The 20878-nt window shown below is 42.5% G+C and overlaps 1 protein-coding gene across 3 annotated transcripts in view; it reads left to right on the top strand.

Annotated features, from left to right (window-relative positions):
* Window positions 1-20878, top strand: part of CEP89 (centrosomal protein 89) — an 80489-nt gene that overhangs the window by 38707 nt on the left and 20904 nt on the right. For all 3 annotated transcript variants that reach the window (XM_055553435.1, XM_055553434.1, XM_055553436.1), the window contains exons 10-14: window positions 8288-8338; window positions 8508-8591; window positions 10761-10864; window positions 12865-12980; window positions 14775-14955. In XM_055553435.1, coding sequence (XP_055409410.1) covers window positions 8288-8338; window positions 8508-8591; window positions 10761-10864; window positions 12865-12980; window positions 14775-14955 — 536 coding nt within the window. The remainder of the gene's footprint in view (window positions 1-8287; window positions 8339-8507; window positions 8592-10760; window positions 10865-12864; window positions 12981-14774; window positions 14956-20878) is intronic.

The following is a 20878-nucleotide window of genomic DNA, read 5'->3' as shown; positions in this document are numbered from 1 at the left end:
TGAAATTAAAAATTTCACTGGTAAAGGTAAATATATGGTAAAATTAAAGATAATCTAATGTAAAATTGGTAGGTTAATCACTTATAAATCTAATATGAAGGTTAGACAAAAATAGTAAAAATATAACTACAGTAATTTGTTAATGAATACATAAGATAAAAAGATACGAATCGTAACATCATAAGGCAGTAGCAACCCACTCCAGTACTCTTGTCTGGAAAATCCCATGGATGGAGGAGCCTGGTGGGCTGCAGTCCATGTGGTCGCTAAGAGTCGGACATGACTGAGCGACTTCACTTTCACTTTTCACTTTCATGCATTGGAGAATAAAATGGCAACCCACTCCAGTGTTCTTGCCTGGAGAATCCCAGGGACAGGGGAGCCTGATGGGCTGCGGTCTCTGGGGTCGCACAGAGTCAAACACGACTGAAGCGACTTAGCAGCAGCAGCAGCAAACATAAAATTAGAGGAGAATTAACATGTAGTTTTAGAATTCATTCAAACTTATCAACTTAAAATAGACTTGTAAGTTGTCTTCCCAAGTTGTGCAGTTATAAAGACTTCTCCTGCCAAGCAGGAGATGTAGGAGGCATAGATTTGATCCCTGGGTCAGGAAGGTCACCTGGAGAAAGAAATGGCAACCCACTCCAGCATTATTGCCTGGGAAATCCTGTGGACGGAAAAGCCTGGCAGGCCACAGTTCATAGGGTCACAAAGAGTTGGACACGACTTAGCAACTAAACGACTCACCCACCACCCAACTTGTTTTAGGTAAGCCTCATGGTACCACAAAGTAAAATCCTGTAGTATATAAACAGAATATAAAGACAAAGAAATCTTAGCATACCGCTACAGAAACTCAAATCACAATTGAAGAGAGACAGAGAAGAAAGGAACCAAAGGAGTTAACAGAAAGGCAGAGAAGAATGAACAAAATGACAATAAGTCCATACCTAACAATAATTACTTTAAATATAAATGGGCTAAAATCCTCCAATCAAAAGACAGAGTGGCTGAATGGGCTTCCCTGGTAGCTCAGATGGTAATGCGTCTGCCTGCAATGTGGGAGACCTGGGTTCAATCCCCATGTCGGGAAAATCCCCTGGAGGAGGAAGTGGCGACCCACTCTAGTACTCTTGCCTGGAAAATTCCATGGATGGAGGAGCCTGGCAGGCTACAGTCCATGGGATTGCAAAGAGTCAGACACGACTGAGCAGCTTCGCTGGCACTGGCTGAATGGATAAAAAAGCAAGACCCACCTGTGTGCTGCTTACAAGAAACTCACTTCAGATATAAACACTTAGACTGAAGTGAAGAGATGAAAAAAAAAGGTACTCTGTGGAAATAGAAGCTAAAAGAAACCTGAGTTAGTTGCACTTATAACAGACAAAATAGACTTTAAGACAAAGACTGTAATAAGAAGCAAAGGTCTTAGGATGTAAAGAGGTCACTCTGAGAAGAGGAGATAACATTTGTAAATATTTGCATACTCAACATAGGCACACCTAGAAATACAAAACAAATATTTTTAAAATATTTATTTATTTGGCTACATTGGGCCTTAGTTGTGGCCCACGGGAGCTTCCTTGCGTCACGTGGGATCTTTGATTGAGATGCATGCACTCTTGTGGCATATGGGCTCCAGAGCATATGGGCGTCAGCAGCTGCAGCACATGGGCTTTCTAGTCAAGGCTCACAGCCGCCAGAGCGTTCAGGCTCAGCAGTTTCAGAGCGCAGGCTGAGTTGCTCCGTAGCATAGGGGGTCTTAGATCCCCAACCAGGGATCAAATCCATGTCTCTTTCATTGAAAGGCAGATTCTTAATCACTGGACCACTTGGGGAAGTCCCTAAACTGAATATTAACAGACCTAAAGAGAGAAATAGACAGAGTCATATAATAATAGTAGGGAACTTGAATATCCCACTTTTATTAATGGATAGATCATCCAGACACATAATCAGTAAGGAAACATTGGCCTGAAATGATCCATCAGAGCATATGTATACAGAATATTGCATCCCAAAGCAGTAGAATACACATTCTTCTCCAGGCATGCATGTAGCATTCTCTAGGATAGATCATATATTAGGCTTACAAAACAAGTCTTAATAAATTTAAAAGGATTTAAATCATATCAGACACCTTTTCTGATCACAGTGGTACAAAACTAGAAATCAAAGAAACTGGAAAAGTAACAAATATGTGGACATTAAATAACATGCTACTCTGATCAACCAATGAACCAAAGAAGAAATCAAAAAATATCTTGAGGTGAATGAAAATGGAAATACAACATACCAAAATTTACAGGTTACAGCAAAAGCAATTTTTTTTTTTTTTTTTTTAGCAAAAGCAATTTTAAGAGAGAAGCCCAGAGTAATAAACACCTACACTAAGAGACAAGAAAGATCTCAACTTAACAACCTAACTTTATACCTCAAGTAATTAGAAAAAGAACAAATGAAGCCCAAAGTTAATAGAAGGAAGGAAATAACAAAGACCAGAGAAGTAATTTAAATAAAAAATAGAAAAGATCAATGAACTCAGCTGATTTTTAAAAATCATACCAAGAATTAACACCAACCCTTCTCAAACTCTTCTAAAAAACTGAAGAGGAAGAGATACTTCTGAACTCATTTTATGAGACCAGCCTTACTCTAATGCCAAAGCCAGACGAGGAAACTCCAAGACAGTTGTAGGCCAATGTCCCTGATGAACAGCTGTACAAAAATCCTCAACAAAATATTAGCAAACTGAATTCAGCAGCACAGTTGACCTTTGAACAACATGGGTTTGAACTGCATGGGTCCACTTAACATAAAATCTTTTTTTGAATAAATGCCTTCAGTACTACAGAATCCGTGGTGGGTTGAATCTGCAGATGTAGAACGGTGGATGTGGAGAGCCAGCTGCGGCACTTGAGTAGGTTTTGGTATCCACAGCCAACCCTAGAACCAGTTCACAGATACTGAGGGATGACTGTACGTTGAAAGGACGGGATACCGTGACCAAGTGCTGTTTATTCCTGGGATCCAAGGATAGTTCAGTATCTGCAAGGAAGTCAGTACTGTATCTTATACCACATTAACAGAAGTAAGAGTTAAAACTGTGATCATCTCAATAGAGGCAGAAAAATTTGACAAATTTGGCATGTTGTCGTGATAAAAACTCTTGGCAAACTGCGTATAGAAGGAACATACCTCAACATATAAAGGCCATATATGACAAGCCCCCATCTAATATATACTCATAGTTGAAAAGCTGGACACTTAAGGTGCAACACAAGGATGTCTACTCTTAACGAGATTTATGCAACGTAATACTAAAAATCAAGCCAGAGCAATTTGGCAAGATACAAAAGGCATCCACATTGGAAAGGAAGAAGTAAAATAGACTCTTCTGATGACATGAAATTATATATAGAAGACCCTAACAACTCCACCAAAAAAACTGTTAGAACTAATAAATTCAATAAATTTGCAGGGTACACAATCAATATGCAAAAATCAATTGTGTTTCTGTACACTAACAATAAACTATTGGGAAGAGAAATTAAGAAAATCCCATTTATAGTAGCAACAAAAAGAATAAAATACTTAGGAATAGATTTACTATGGAGATGAAACATCTGTATACCAAAATCTATGAAACATTGGTGAAAGAAATCAAAGATGATACAAACAAGTGAAAAGATATTCTATGCTCATGGATTGAAAGAATATTATTATCATGTCCATACTACCCAAAGGGATCTACAGAATCAGTATAATCCCTATCAAAATTCCAATGGCATTTTTCACAGAAATAGATAAAACAGTCCTAAAATTTGTATGGAACCACAGAAGACCTCAAATTAAATATTAAGTAGTCTTGAGAAAGAAAAACAAAGCTGGAGATAGCACACCTCCTGATTTCAAGCTGTATTACAAAGAAGTAGTCAAAGTAGTATACTGTTAGCATGAAAACAAACACATAGATCAACAGAACAGAAGTGAGAGTAGTGGTCATGTATGGATGTGAGAGTTGGACTGTGAAGAAAGCTGAGTGCCAAAGAATTGATGCTTTTGAACTGTGGTGTTGGAGAAGACTCTTGAGAGTCCCTTGGACTGCAAGGAGGTCCAACCAGTCCATTCGGAAGGAGATCAGCCCTGGGATTTCTTTGGAAGAAATGATGCTAAAGCTGAAACTCCAGCACTTTGGCCACCTCATGCGAAGAGTTGACTCATTGGAAAAGACTCGGATGCTAGGAGGGATTGGGGGCAGGAGGAGAAGGGGGTGACAGAGGATGAGATGGCTGGATGGCATCACTGACTCAATGGACGTGAGTTTGAGTAAACTCTGGGAGTTGGTGATGGACAGGGAGGCCTGGCATGCTGCAATTCATGGGGTCGCAAAGAGTCGGACACGACTGAGCGACTAAACTGAACTGAGAGCACAAAACGTGTACGGTCAGCAAAAGAGTCAAGCATATACTATGGAGAAAGGATAGTCTCTTGAGTAAATGATGTTGGGAAAACTGAATATCCACTTGCAAAAGAATGAAACTGGACCCCTATCATACACCATATGCAAAAATAAGCTCAAAATGAATTAAGGACTTGAATAGCCAACAAGTATATGAAAAGATGCTCAACGTCACTAATTATCAGGAAAATGCAACTTAAAACCACAATGAGATAATCACCTCACATCTGTTAGCATGTGTTTTATTAAAAAGAGATAAATTCTGGTGAGGGTGTAGAAAGAAAGAACCCTTGGTTCACTATTGGAGGGAATACAGCTACTATAGAAAACAGAATGGAGGTTCCCAAAGAAATAACTATCATACCACTCAGAAATCCCGCTTCTGGGTATATATCTAAAGGAAAGAAAATCAAAATCTTGAAGAGATATCTATACTCCCATGTTCATTGCAGCATTATTTATGATAGCCAAGGTCTGAAAGCAACGTCAGGATGATTGGACAAAGAAAATGTGATACATGTCACATGTTTATACACACACACACACACACACAAGTATTTCCCAGGTAGCTCAGTGGTAAAGAATCTGCCTGCCAATGCAGGAGACACAAGAGAACCCAGGTTTGATCCCAGGGTTGAGAAGATCCCCTGGAGAAGGAAATGGCAGCCCACTCCAGTATTCTTGCCTGGAAAATTCCATGGACAGAGGAGCCTGGTGGGCTATAGTCCATGGGGCCACAAAGAGTCGGACACAGCTGAACACACACGCAGACTTGATACATACACATATGCATGTATATGTTATTCAACCTTAAAGAACAAGGCAGTTCTGTCACTTGCAACAATATGGATGAACATGGCGGGTATTATTCTAAGAGAAATAAGCCAGATAAAGATGGATAAACTGCTTGGTGTCACTTAATATGTGGAATTAAAAAAAAAAAGAAGTTGAGCTCATAGAAACTGAGAGTAGGATGGTGAATGCCATGAGCTGAGGGCTGGGGAAATAGGGAGAGGCAAGTGATAGGTACAAACTTTCAGTTACAAGATGGATAAGATCTGAGAATCTAGTGTATATATTGGGTTGGCTAAAAAGAGCGTTCAAGTTTTCCCGTAACACCGATACAGAGAAACCAGAACACACTTTTTGGCCAACCCAATATAACATGGTGACTATAATTAATAATACTGTATTTTATAATTGAAGCTTGCCAAGAGAGTAAAGTTTGTGTTTCCTCTCCCCCACCCCCTAGCAATAAATGGTAAATATGTACGGTGATGGGTGTGTAATCAGAGAAGAAAGCAGACTAGGTTTTAGCTTAGAAGGATCGCAAAATTCGACACCCACTCAGCATGCCACTATGGCAGAGGCTGTGGGGAATGGCGGAAGGAGCCATTTGCTCAGGTCTGGACCTTGGAGTCTCGTGTGTGTGAGGGACGTGTAGGGGCTGGTGGTGGGGTGGGGTCGTTGGAATGTACTGCTGTCCAGCCCCCCTGGGGATTGGTGGTGAGGCGGGGAGCCTGGTATGCACAGAGTTCCCATGTGACTCCTGGGAGTTGAGGGCACCTTTATGGGCTGTTTCCTTTCTTCTTGAAGTAGGACTTTAGGTTTAAATGTTTTAAATAATGGCTTCCGGAGTCCAGCTCCAGTAGCCAGGGTTTCAACCTGAAGGGAGGTACAGTGTCGGCAGGTAACGACGCAGCCTTTCAATTTTCTTGGACTGCGCATTTATTTCAAGTTTAAGACTTTCTTTTATACTTTTATGAAAGCATTATGTCAGAGGTTTGACATTTTCAGTTCCCCCTCACCCAGATTTATTATCTCCATAAATCATTGTTGCCCTTCAAACAGAGTTGCTGCTTCAGCGATTCTCTCAGAATCAGCTTTACCACCTATTATCTACTTCCTCTTATGTGTCCTATAGTTGTGATTACATTGTAACTCATGCTACATTCCTCAGTTTATTTCTTATCTTTCTAAATCCTGTTTGCCCCTAACATCCTGAGCTCACTATTTCTTAAAATGGCTTCTAGCTATTAGTATCTAAAATTCCTAACCTCTATAAGCTATAGTAAAATATGCTAACATTACAACCTTCCTTAAATCTTTAACTTGTAGTTATTTTAATTATTTTTAAGCCCTAAATTCAGTAAACTCCTTTGCCATAAACATTTTCCTCACAAATAGGCTTCAGAAAGCAATCCCTCCCATGGCCTCAAGCTGCGGCCTTCATGCTCATCCTGGAATACTCTTTTGTAAAAGTCCTTAAACAAATGTCAGTGATTAACTTTATGAATTACTCTCTGAGCACAGCTGCAGAAGGCCTTGTGCCTTCTCATGCTCCTCTTAAGAACAATAAGCACCTTAATATTACTTTTCAGTCAACTCAGCCGAGGAGAGGAAAAAAAAGTCAGAATCACAAGGCCGAACTCCTTCATCCCGGGTCCGTGCCTGTGGGACAAAGAGAGGGGGTTGGGGCCATGCCTCCATTTTGTCAGTAATGCCTGACGCGGCTCCCGACCGATGGCTTTGAGATATAATTCACCCGTTTTAAGTATACAGTTCAGTGACTTTTTTTTTTAGTGTATTCACAGAACAGTTCAACCTTTACCACAGTTTCAGAATGTTTTCTTCATAACAAGAACTCTCACACCTGCTAGCAGTCCCTCCCTGTTTCTTCCCACCTCCCACATTGGCCCTGGCAACCACTAATCTTCCTTCTGTCTCTGTGGATTTGCCTATTCTGAATACTTTGTATAAACAGAATCATACAGGGACTTCCCCGGCGATCCAGTGGTTGACTTAGCTCTCCCATTGCATGGGGGGGCATGGGTTAGATCCCTGGTTGGGAAAGTGAGATCCTGCATACTGTATGATGTGACCAAAAGTAAATAAATAAATACAGGATAATATATATATATATATATATATATATATATATAAAAATTAAATGGAATCGTTCAATAAGTGGTCTTTTGTGACTAACTTCTTTCACTTAACATAATGTTAACCTTTTTTAAACAAAAATATGCTAGCTCCTGGAGTCCCGTGATCCAAAACAGGCTCCCTAGCGTGAGCCAGTTCTCTTTAAAAAGGCTGTGAGCAGGCAGGCCCAGTGACTGGCCGCTGGCCCCCGCCCCCGCCACGTGCGCACACCACTGCCCTGTGCACCTGCCGCGCTCTCCGTGACAGTCTCCCCTGATCCCTCCAGCGGGGCTGATCTCTCTCTCCAACCACTGCAGACTTCTGTTTGTGTCCCTCTTAAGGCACATTCTGCCCGTACTATGTTTGTGTGTGATGTTAACCCGTGTAAGAAGACCTGTCTCTGAGTTGAACCATAAAGTCCTTAAAAATGACGATTGTGCGGTAATGTCCATAATGACTTAGTGAACTTGCAGTGTTTGCTGAATGAATCATGAGATGATAAACACATTAGAAAGGTTTCGTTGAATAAGGAGTTATTCCATCAGGGCCATTGCTTCCAGCCCTGATGGAATTACTCATGCCAGGTTTGGCCTCTTACTGTAAACAACTAGAAAACCAAACAGGATACATAATACGGCTGTTTACAGACACCAGACAGTGGGCTGCACTGTGATCATGGGGAGAATGAAGATAATAGATGAGCCTTATGGTCACCTTGCTTTCTTCTTTATTACTTGTTTGTTTATTTGGCCGTGTTGGGTGTTCATTGCGGCATGTAGCATCTTTTGTTACGGCATGGACTTCAGTTGTGGCACGGGCTCAGTAGTTGTATGGCAGAGGCTCCAGAGTGCTTGGGCTTCAGTAATTTAATTTGTCTTCACTCTGTTTTATTCTTAGAGTTTAAATATCGAAGGCCTCCCATCAAAGGGCCCTACACCACCCTGGTTGGTAAGTGAAAGTTATTTAATTTCAGGCTCATATTTTCTGGGCTGTGTTTGAATAGCTGTTACAAATCATTCTGAATTAAACCGAACCAATTTTCTTTCCTTTTTAAAGACCTGCCGGTTGTGTTGAGTTGTAAGAAAGGTATTAACCTTTTTTATTCGATTATGTTCAGGTGGACATAAAATACCTGTCCCCCTTGTTGCTGGCCTACGAAGACAGGATGAAAGAGAAGGACGAGCTCATTGCCAGCCTTCAGGTAGGTTGGCAAATATCTCAGAAGTACAAGGTTTGTAAAAGAGAAGACCAATTCAAACCTGGAGGCAACATTTTGAAGATAGGTATACCCACCTCCTGGCAGGTACTCAAGTGTTTGTTACAGGAAGGAATGGAAGAAGGAGGGAGTGCAGCAGAGTTGGGGTGGGGAGAAGGAAAACGGAGGGATGGAAGTGGGGAGGCAGGAGAAGTGGCAGGCGGAGCAGAAGGGCAGGGTCGGGATTGATGGGAGGGTCTGCAGGGACAGAGAGCGCTGCGTTGGAAGCTGTGGCCTCCCAGACAGGCAGCCCAGCATGGACTGGGATCCTGGGGTGCAGAGAAGGCAGCCACGGGAGGTGCTCCTTCCCTGGTCCTGTGCAGCTGCGAACAGCGCTGATAAAAGGGACGTTTGGGCAGATGGGGAAGGTAGGAGACCAGGGATCTTTCAGGCAAACTTAATGTTCCTTAATTCCATGAAGAGCTGACCCCAGGAAGTCCAGTTACTGAGCTGCTGATAGCAGTGGGGAAGTGAGGTTTTTATTCATTTCTGCCTTGCTCACTCTCTTTCATGGGAATGGCTCCTGGAGCAGAGGAGCCATTCTAACTGTACAGGAAACCAAGGCTGTGCTGGTGTTGTAGACACGTCCCATGCCTTGCCGTGCCACATTACCTCTGTGTTCCCTATTTAAGTGGCCAAAGATATCTCTGGAGTTGAAGGGATCCAGGGAGGAAAGAGTTGGTTTTTCTGGGCTCCTTGGCTGGAAGGGTCTGTTAAGAGTCACCTAACTCCAAGACTTCCCTACTGGTCCGCTCTTCCTCTGTAGGAGGTGTGGTTTCCATTCCTGGTCTCATGGGAAGATCCTACATGCTGCGCAGCTTGGCCAAAAAAATAAACAACTTAACAAAAAAAAGCATCACCCAGCCTGTTTTTGTTCTGCTATCCCATACACATGGCCCATGTAATGCCATTTGGAACCTTCCCTCCTGGATTTTCTACTGGACACTTAATTTTTTAAGATGGTGAATTAATCTTATGCTAATTGGGAGGCTTGGCCTGCTGCGGTTCATGGGGTCACAAAGAGTTGGACACAACTGAGAGACTGAACTGGTTAAATATCAGTCCATATAATAAAAGTACTTATTTAGTGCTCCTTCTAAAACAGGGTTCAGGGGACATTTTCTGCAGACATCTATTTAGTAACTGTTTTAGGCTTTGGGGGTCCTTGGAGTTTGTTTGCAGCCACTCAGCTCTGCTGCTGTTGCATGAAAGTAGCCACAGATGGGCATGACTGTGTTCCAGTAAAGCTCTATTTGCAGAATAGGCCCCTGGCCTGCCGGCTGCAGCTTGCCCCATCTGTGTTCTGACAAAGTGGACTGGCAGTAAGCGGGGAGTGCGTCTGGGCAGAGAGGCGAGAGAAAGAAAAGTTGCTTCGCATTACTGCTTTTTATAAGCATAAATGTCTGCTCGCTGAGAGAGGAATACTTAAAAGCGTCCCAGGATAAGTATTGACACCCAAGATTATCACCAGAAGACAGCCCAAGATATCGAAGCTGGCGAAGGCCAGCCAAGAAAAGCCTGGATGGAGGCCACCCAGCACGGGTGCCACAAACAGACTGTGGGGTCGAACATGGACTGAGCAGCAGTCCTGAAGTGGCAGCCGGTGGGCACTGAAGCTAGCTGACCGGTGGCTTTAAGGAAGGGAGGCGCTCTCATCAGTGTCAAGGAACAAAGTTAGGTGACTCCTTCCCCCTACACTAATTAAGGCCTTCCGCACCAAAATGGGCTTTAGTTATGATGAACAGTTCTTATTTTTACCTAAAAAGCTCCAATTTATCCTGCAGTCTTTAAACAAAAAATTAGAATATTTATAGACATCTGTTGCCTTTTTATCCCCCTTTTTTATCTTTTCACATATTTGCAGCACAGAAAAAGTTTATCAGAATAAGGACTGAGTATTTAAAACCTGAGGTGCTTTGCTCTGTGTCCTCAGCTTGGTAGCTTTCTCTTGTGTTTTCTCGCTAGACTGGGTTGGTGCTGGTACAGAGTTTAAGGCTGCTGGTACCTGAGACTTTGCTTATAAGTTATATTAACATTTGATTTTAGCTAGAACAATAGCATTAGAGTGAAGAAGTACCTGTGTGTATGTGACAGTTTCTTTAAATTTTGTTTCAGGAGGAAATGAGAGTGTTTAGAATTCGAGCCCAAGAAGTGGTGAAAGAAAACGAGAAACTGCATCAAGAGCTGAATAAGAGTAGTCCCATCACCAGTGAAGAATGGCACGTGGTGTTGTTTCTGGTATTTTGCTAATTAAAAGAAGAAACGATGATAGGGATAAAGTTTATTAAGTTGTCAAATACATATGTAAATTTTAACTTAAATATTTTAACTAAAACATTTAATTTCTAAGAAATTAATAAGGTACAGCTGAAAACCTAGTAAATTATTCTAAACTTGTATTTTAAAGATTACTTTCAAAATTCTAAGTGGGTTGTTAAACCTGGAAAATGTTGGCTGTCCACATTTTTATCCTCTGAGGTTGTGTTTTTTATTTTTTTATAATTCATCTGCACCAGTTGTTAGCTGGAGGACATGGGATCTTCAGTCTTCATTGGGCCATGTGGGGTCTTTAGTTGTGGCATGCGAACTGTAGTTATGGCATGCGGGATCTAGTTCCCTAACCAGGGATTGAACCCGCATCCCCTGCTTTGGGAGCGTGGAGTCTTAGCCCCTGGACCATGAGGTTGTATTTTTCTAGGGTACTTTTCCTGTCCCCAAACTGCTGAGTCAGGTCCTTCCTTAGACCTCTCTGATGGCTTGCAGGGCTTTAGGACAGACTAGGATGGGGCCTTGCACTCCCGGGTCCCACCTGCCCTGCGCCTTCCATACCTTGACAGCTGCTATCCCGTGGCTGGCTTTCTCCCCTCCCCACACCAGAACAGCCCCTTCCGCGCTCCTGCTCGCTTATCGGGGCCGTGCTCGAATGGTGCTGATAGGTAGCTCTCTCTGAAGGCACTCTCCCTAAATGCACACTCTGTCCTGGGACCTGCCACACTGTGCCTCCCTGTGTGTCTCCTTTGTGAGCATCTCAGGGCAGGGCCAGGTGCTGTTCATTGAGCACAGCAACAAATGCCTCGTCAGCACATCTGAGAAAGTAAATGTCTTCAAACGTCTAAAGGCAATACCCAAGCAGGACCCAGCAAGCAGAAACTATTCAGATAGATCTTTTTTGCCTTGGGTAGGTATGTTATATTTAGCATTTTTTTTTTTAATGTCTTAACATCCCTGAAAAAAATTAAATATTTTCTATATGTGATGACTAGAAATTTGGAGTTCAGTCAACAGCATTCTTACCTTTAGGTGGGTTCTTCTTCTTTTTATGGTCACTGCCGTGTCAACTGGGACTGGTTGAATGGCTACTGGATCCTGCCTGGTGTATTATGACTTCCGCTGGTGAACTTGGATTTTTTTCTTTCAGGGTTCCAGGCTCCTAGTGTATCTCCCCTCAAACCCTCCTTGAATAGTGCCCTTTCAGCAGGTCTGTTGGGCTGCTTCCAAGAGTCTCACAAGAACCCTCAGATTCTTTCTCCAACCTTCTATATGGCTTCAAGTCAGACCTGTTTACTTCCTAAAATATAAATAAATAAATAAAGGTTGCACTTTGAAATCCGCATGCCCACCGTGTTCCCCAGTCCTGTCCATAAGAGTTTGAAATTTGCATCCTGCCCTGGGGTGGTGGCCTGTGCCACAGGGTGGAGGTGAATGGGTGCTGTTAGGTCTGAGCAGGGCTTGTTAAACCCCCCGGCCAGCCCCACCCCATACTCTGAATTCACTATCTTCCTGTGAGAGTTTGGGGAGGGCTCCCAGGGCTTGGGAGCCCTCTGTAGGCAGAGCTCCCACTGCCCCCAAACCCCCTCCCAGCCATGCCCTCGTCTGCCCCCCTTGGCACTGCTCCCTGTCCCCTGCACTCTGCTTATTGCAACTAGGGAAAAGCCTGCGTGGCAATGAAGACCCAACACAACCGAAGATAAAGAAATACAATTGTTTTTAAAACAAAACAAGAAGTTACCAAAGCAGTTTAATATCAAGCTTCTGTCTATCTTTCCCCCAATTTGATGGAAATTAAAAACTTGCCGTGTTAATAACATGTTTAGTATTATAATATGTCCAGATATTCATTACCTACAGCATAAGCAGTTGCTTTCTTTTAGACTCAGGAGTGTCTCCATAAGCATTGTGCACCTGAATGACAGTATTTAATTTTGTAAATCAATTGTAGGCGGCAGCTTCAGACTCAAGCAGAACTGGTTTTAGAAGAAAACAAGTTGTTGATAGAGCAGTTGGAGATTCAGCAAAGAAAAGCCAAGGACACCCACCGGGAGCGTCTCCAGGAAGGTGAGCAGTCTTTCCTGATGCTGTGACATTGTCAATGTGTCATTTACAATGGCGTTCCCCCCTCCCCCACTTGAAAATGGTGGGAAGTCATGTTTTTTAGAATGTATTCTTTTTTACTGAAATGCAGCTGTTACAGCATATCCAGTCATCACCCATGATGCAGTGACCGCTTTCTCAGGAGTCTGTAATTATTCTGTCTTTTGTAAATCAGTTATAGGTAACAACTGTAGAGTCAGCAGAACTGGGTTTGGGGGGAACAGTGCGCAACATAAGCAGGAATAATCATGTGAGGTGGATATTTGGAAGAACCTATGGGTGTATCCCCCAGAATCTGTTGAGTGAGGAAATACGTAGGAACCGTTGGCTCTCTAAACAGCTTCTCTGGCTCGCAGCCTCTGCAGCGTCGCAGGTGCTGCTGTAGATGAAATCTCCTTCACACCCTGTCCTCCTCTCCCCGCGCGTCCTGTCCTGTCGCAGGAGGCCAAGTTCTACGTCTCTAAGTACTAGCTTCAGATGCCCAGGGCACATCTTAATATTACATGCTTCCATGTCACTTAGGATGAAAATATTTACGATTTACTTTAAATATAGGACAGTAAACAAAAAAATTAATGAGGAAAGGGAAGAAAAACAAATCTGTCCTTAGTTGGGTCATATTAAAAATGTCCTTAAAAATCTTGCAGTTTTAGGGTCAACATCATGATGTATGTTTGCACATCTGTGTGTGACTTAAGGTTTCAGTCTTTGAAAGGTAAGGGCCTTGAAGCCTGGAATCATGTCCTGTTAAGTATTCTGTATTTAACAATAATATCAATATATTGCTCTCCAGTAAGAAAGTGTATATTTCAGTTCAGTTCAGTCGCTCAGTCATGTCTGACTCTTTGCGACCCCATGAATCGCAGCACGCCAGGCCTCCCTGTCCATCACCAACTGCCAGAGTTCACTCAGACTCACATCCATCGAGTCAGTGATGCCATCCAGCCATCTCATCCTCTGTCATCCCCTTCTCCTGCCCCCAATCCCTCCCAGCATCAGAGTTTTTTCCAATGAGTCAACTCTTTGCATCAGGTGGCCAAAGTACTGGAGTTTCAGTTTTACATCATTCCTTCCAAAGAAATCCCAGGGCTGATCTCCTTCAGAATGGACTGGTTGGATCTCCTTGCAGTCTAAGGGACTCTCAAGAGTCTTCTCCAACACCACAGTTCAAAAGCATCAATTCTTCGGCGCTCAGCTTTTTTCACAGCCCAACTCTCACATCCATACATGACTACTGGAAAAACTATAGCCTTGATTAGATGGACCTTTGTTGGCAAAGTAATGTCTCTGCTTTTGAATATGCTGTCTAGGTTGGTCATAACTTTTCTTCCAAGGAGTAAGCGTCTTTTAATTTCATGGCTGCAATCACCATCTGCAGTGATTTTGGAGCCCAAAAAAATAAAGTCTGATACTGTTTCCACTGTTTCCCCATCTATTTCCCATGAAGTGATGGGACCAGATGCCATGATCTTCATTTTCTGAATGTTTAGCTTTAAGCCAACTTTTTCACTCTCCACTTTCACTTTCATCAAGAGGCTTTTTAGTTCCTCTTCACTTTCTGCCATAAGGATATATTTAGTGATTACTTAATATAGGGACCATAATTTCAATGAACAAAGACTTGATATTAATTTCTAGGTCTCCAATAGATTTTTTTAAAGATAAGTTTTTGAGAGCTGTCACTGGTATTAGTAATCTGTAATCATGTTTTATTAAGTCTTTTGTACCAAGTCTTTATCCATCTCTTTTGTGTTTCAGTTTCTAAACTGACTAAACAGCTGATGCTTCTAGAGACTAAAGCACAGAGCCAAGAAAAGGAGCTAACTGAAAGTAAGGAGCAATTAGCAGTTTTACGTACGGAATGCCAAGAACTACAGATCCAGTTGGACAGCAAAGTTGCAATGGAAGTTCACACTTCAATTGTGAATGAATTTAAAAGGTGAGGATTTAATATCTTTTGAAGTATTAATGCATCACTGTGCATGTGTTACAGGCATGTGGAGAGAGTACTCCATCTTTTTCTGCGTCATTTAGCTGTACCGCCGTGGTGTCCAAGACTGAGAATGGTAATTGTTTTATTAAAGTGGAACCTGGCCATCCTTGGGGGCTGCAGTCTGCACTTTATGTGTGTATATGTGTGTGTATATATATATGTATGTGTGGTGTGTGTGTATATATATATATATATATATATATATATATATATATGTATGTATGTATGTATGTATGTATTCCCCCCCCGCCCTACAGTTCCAACCTCTCTCTCTCTTTTTTTTTTTAAGATTTATTTATTTTTGGCTACTCTGAGTCTTTGTTGCTGCCAGGCTTTCTCTAGTTGTGACGAGTGGGAGCTACTCTTCATTGCAGTGTGTGGGCTTCTCACTGCGGTGGTTTCTCACGTGGAGCACAGGCTCTAGAGTGCGCAAGCTCAGTAGTTGTAGCTCATGGGCTTAGTCGCTCCATGGCATGTGGGATCTTCCCAGACCAGGGAGCTAACCCGTGTCCCCTGCATTGGCAGACAGATTCTTAACCACTAGACCACCAGGGAAACCCCTCTTGTTTTTAGAACCAAAGATAATTTAATATAACTGGAAATCTAGACATCCACTAATGAGGAATTGCTGAAATGAAAGGATAGACCCATAAAATGAAATATGGTGCAGCCATTAAACATGTCACAAAAGAATGTTTTTGACATTGGAAGATAGCCACAATATATTTGTAAGTGAAGAGATTAGATTACATAATAGTATGCACAGAATGATTACAATTTTATTTAAAAAGAAAAGAGATGTGTGTCGTGTGTGTGTGTGTGATTAAGCTGACCAGCCACCCCAGTTTGTCTTGGACCTGAGGGGTTTTTCCAGGATGTGAGAATCTTCATGTTAACGGAGATGAATAGGATGAGTTGATCACTTCCACGTGTATATGTCTATATGTGTATAATTACATATATGTGTGTAAAATTACTTATATACCATAAATACATAGAAAATGAAATGAAAGGATGGAAAAATAACAATAGCAGTTATCTTTGGCAGGTGAAATTACGGGTTCTCCGAAGAAACAACCAATGGGATATATATAAGATATGTATGTGTGTGTATATATATATATATTTGGAGAGAGAAAGAGAGACTTATTTTAAGGAGTTGGCTCATACAGTTGTGGGGGCTAGCAAATCCAGACTCCATAGTGCAGGCCAGCTGGCTGGAAACTCAGACTGGAAACTGAAACTGTGTCTTGAGGCAGAATTCTTTTTAGGAAGCCTAAGTTTTTACTACTTTACCAAAATCACTGCAGATGGGGATTGCAGCCATGAAATTAAAAGACGCTTACTCCTTGGAAGGAAAGTTATGACTAACCTAGATAGCATATTGAAAAGCAGAGGCATTACTTTGCCAACAAAGGTCCATCTAGTCAAGGCTATGGTTTTTCCACTGGTCACGTATGGATGTGAGAGTTGGATGGTGAAGAAAGCTGAGCACTGAAGAATTGATGCTTTTGAACTGTGGTGTTGGAGAAGACTCTTGAGAATCCCTTAGACTGCATGGAGATCCAACCAGTCCATCCTAAAGGAGATCAGTCCTGGGTGTTCTTTGGAAGGAGTGATGCTAAAGCTGAAACTCCAGTACTTGGGCCACCTCATGCGAAGAGTTGACTCATTGGAAAAGAGTCTGATGCTGGGAGGGATTGGGGGTAGGAGGAGAAGGGGACGACAGAGGATGAGATGGCTGGATGGCATCACTGACTCGATGGACGTGAGTTTGGGTGAACTCCGGGAGTTGGTGATGGTCAGGGAGGCCTGGCGTGCTGAAATTCATGGGGTCGCAGAGTTGGAGACGACTGAGTGACTGAACTGAACTGAAATTTTTACTCACAAGATCTTCAACTAGTGGTATTAGGTAATCTCCCTTACTTAAAAGTCAACTGATTGAGATGTTAGTCACATCTACAAAATACCTTCACAGTAACATCTAACTAGTATTTGACCGAACAACTGGGCACCATAGACTAGCCAAATTGACACATAAAACTAACCATCATAATGAGTAAAGTAAATTTGTGTGTGTGTGTGTGTGTTCTATTTTCCAAGTGTTCTAATTCATAGGACTTTCCAGTCAGGAAAGCTGGCTGTCAGGCCTTTACGCTACAGGAGGGAAAGCTTTTTGCTGAGAGGCCTTGGGCTCCAAGTTGACAGGTGAGGCAGGGGATAGAGGAGGTGGAGGTGGGGAGGGGTTAGCCTGTTGGCACCATTGGAAGGATTGGTGTTTGATTGGAGAGGGAATCTAACATAGGAAGAGGGTCATGGACTCATCAGAGACAGAAGATGTGAATTGACTGAAGCCTCTGAGGCTTCAGGGCGTGTGTCCTCTGGTTGCCTCAGTTAGGGGTACCCTTTCCAGACCACAGATGAAAGAGGAATTATTAATTAGCAGCAGAGCAGCTGTCGAACTAGCTGCTACAGCGAGGCTGGGTCTGAGGAGAAGTTGGGAAAGGTTACACCTAAGGCAAAGGTGAGATCATGAGGAAAAGATTTTAATTTTTATAGAAAAGGGTGAAGTTGAACCTGTGCCTGGTGAGCTTCTAGGTCAGGTGCCTGGGTGTTGCTCTCCTATCCTGCTGAAGGCAGTGCAGTCCATAAACCTGAAGTGACTTGCCCACATCGTCTTGCTTGTTCTACCTATTGGCAGCTGTGCCCGGAAGGAACCGTGACATAGGGAACAGCAGAAGCTTATTTTCCTAGTGAGCTATCCTGTTGACTCAGAGTTGGACAGCTGGTTACACCTTGAAGCTTAGATTACTCTGTGCTTTTATTGTCGCTTAGAAAGCTTGAGCCTACTCAGCAGGGGTGATGAGATATCAGATGTCAACCCACCTGGCTAAAGAAATTTAGCAGACTCCTTTGAGGAGAGCTGAGGTTTGCAATGACTAGTGGTGTCTGTAAAAGGCAAGTCTTTTAAAGGGCAAAGGGGCCCTGTATCCTAAAGTGAAGCTGACTATTCACATAACCCACCTACAGAGACAGACCTGGCCAGCAGTCAGTGAGTAATATCCCTGCTCAGGGAGGCACCAGAAGGACAATCTCATTATATAATACATACCAAATACTCTTTCATCCTAAAATAACAGACTATTAGGCATGTTGAAGCATTGGTTATAAGGGGAATAAATTACAGTGGAGAGAGACCTAGATAAGCAGAGAGACTCACAGCAAAGGGAACTGAGATAATACAGAAAACAAAGGAGAGTTTTTTGGCTGCATTGTGCGGCCTGTGGGATCTTAGTTCCCAGACCAGGGATTGAACTTGGGCCACAGCAGTGAAAGCCCAGAATCCCAACCACTAGGCCACCAAGAAACTCCCAAGGAGAGTTTAAAAGGATAAAATGCCATGGCAAAAAAGTGTAATCATTAAATAAGAAAAATTTTTAATGATTACCAGAATTTTTTTTTAAAAATCAGTAGAAGGACTGAAAGATAAATTTGTGGATTCACTCAGAACATCAGGAAACAAACAGTTGGGAATGGAGAGAAAAAGTAATAGATGGAAGACCTATCTAAGAGGCCCAGCCTCAGATCATCAGGAATCTCAAAGAGATTAAAGAAAATGGAAAGGGAGATATTAATAGTTGAAAGGCATCTCCAGATCTCTGAAGCCCTTGATTGAAAGGACCCACAGAACCCAGCATGTGAATGAAAAAGACTCACAACGAGACACATCCATCATCCACAAGTGAACAGTAAGCTGGGACCCTCAGGGCTACGTCCCCAGGTCAGGTAGACCGGAAGTAACCAGCCGTCAGTCCTTTCTGAAGGAAGGCCCCTTCTAAAAATGTTTCAAGGGAAGTATCCAGGACATAGAGAAAGGCAGACAGACAGTGACTCGGAACCAGTAGAAACAATAGCAAATAACGATGAGGAGTCCAGGTATTAGAATTATCAAAGACTCTACAGCAGCTATTGTGCTTTAAGAAAGAAAAGACAAGCTCCAAATTGTCTTCAGAGAACTATAAAACATGACAATAGTGGGATTGAAAAGGAAGGAATAGAATTTTTAGAACTGAAAAGTACAATAACTTAAATTGCAAACTCAGTGGATGGGCATACCTACAGATTAGACACAGCTGAAGTGAAGTGGGGAACTGAAATATGTTCAAGTGAAACATAGCTCAGGGTGGGACTTCCCTGGTGGTCCAGTGGCTAAGACTTCACGCCCCTAGTGCAGGGAGCCTGGGTTCGATCCCTGGTCAGGGAACTAGATCCCACATGCCTCAACAAAGAGTTTGCATGCCGCAACTAAGACCTGGTGCAGCCAAATTAATAAAATATTTAAGCTGGTTTAAATCATCCAGAAAATTTTTTAAAAAACTCAGGAGGAAAAAAAAAAACCCTCAGGAGGACATAAGAGTGTTTGGTGGTTGAGGTACCACTAGATTGGAGACAGGAGGCAGTATGGGGGGATTGGCACCCCACTCCAGTACTCTTGCCTGGAAAATCCCATGGATGGAGGAGCCTGGAAGGCTGCAGTCCATGGGGTCGCTGAGGGTCGGACACGACTGAGCAACTTCACTTTCACTTTTCACTTTCCTGCATTGGAGAAGGAAATGGCAACCTACTCCAGTGTTCTTGCCTGGAGAATCCTAGGGATGGGAGAGCCTGGTGGGCTACCGTCTGTGGGGTCGCACAGAGTCAGACATGACTGAAGTGACTTAGCAGTAGCAGCAGTATTCAATCAGAAGTAGTAGTTGGAGACAGAATATCTGAGAATCTTCCCCAATTGATGTCAATACCTGGGTTATGCCAGGATGGTTTCCTTCAGAGGACTTCAGTGGCAGCAGGTGTTAACAGGGGTGTTGTGGTCCCTTGAATGTTAACTTCAGGGTGCTGGATATAAGCAAACTCTGTGGAACCTAGAATTTTCTTACTAGAGAAAAGCCCTTTTAGAAATGAAGTCAAATAAGGATATTTTTCCAAACCAAAGTGAGTGTCAACCATGCAGCAGATGTGCATTAAAGGCAGTTCTAAAATAGAAGGCATGAATCAGGAGGAAAGTAAAATAGAAGGCATGAATCAGGAGGAAAGTAAAATAGAAGGCATGAATCAGGAGGAAAGTAAAATAGAAGTAAAATAGAGGTGTAAATCAGGAGGAAAGGAACTCAAGGTGGGGGTCTGGGGAGAAGGCTAGAACTGAGAGTAAAAGATAGTGGTGAATCTGTGGGTAAATGTAAGTAAACATTGATTCTATATACCAATAAAGATAATAGCTTTGGGGACTTAATACATAGAATTGAAATGTACAGCAAAAACAGCATGTAATTAGTGAGGCGGTAAATGGAATTTGTGTTCTAAAGTCTATCATTTAGAAGATGGATAAAGGTGTTGATTTTATTATTTGAAAACATGTGTGGTGAAATTTCTGGGAACAGTATGTGTTTTACTTCTCAACCAGTATAGGGAAAGAATGATTTAAAAACTAATCCAAATGACAGCAAAAAAATAACAAGTGAGAAAATAGAAAACACAAAGTAAAAATATTAGATTGAAAGGCAAATATATCAGTCAGAGGAAAAGTGAAGTGGAGAAGTTCATCACTCATAGGTCCTGGAGGAAGTACAGAGCACTCCTTGTGGGGTCATGTGGGAGGTCAGGGCAGGTGTAGGCAGAGAGAAATTGGCAGGACCTGGGGCACACGCCTTTATTAGGGTCCATGGGTGGAGTGCTTTGGGGTTCCTGGGCTAGAGCCAGAAGAGCAGAGTTTTGGTAAGCATCAGTGGGGATGGGGAAGGACCTTACCTAAAGGGTGCACAAAGGGAAGGCCCTGGATGGGGAAGAGTGCCTATCACAAGCGTCGCTGGGGGAG

This window comes from Bubalus kerabau, chromosome 17, assembly GCF_029407905.1.
Source record: "Bubalus kerabau isolate K-KA32 ecotype Philippines breed swamp buffalo chromosome 17, PCC_UOA_SB_1v2, whole genome shotgun sequence".
Classification (NCBI taxonomy): Eukaryota; Metazoa; Chordata; class Mammalia; order Artiodactyla; family Bovidae; genus Bubalus; species Bubalus kerabau.
Note: the sequence above shows the minus strand (reverse complement) of the source record. Positions and strands in the feature narration are given on the sequence as shown.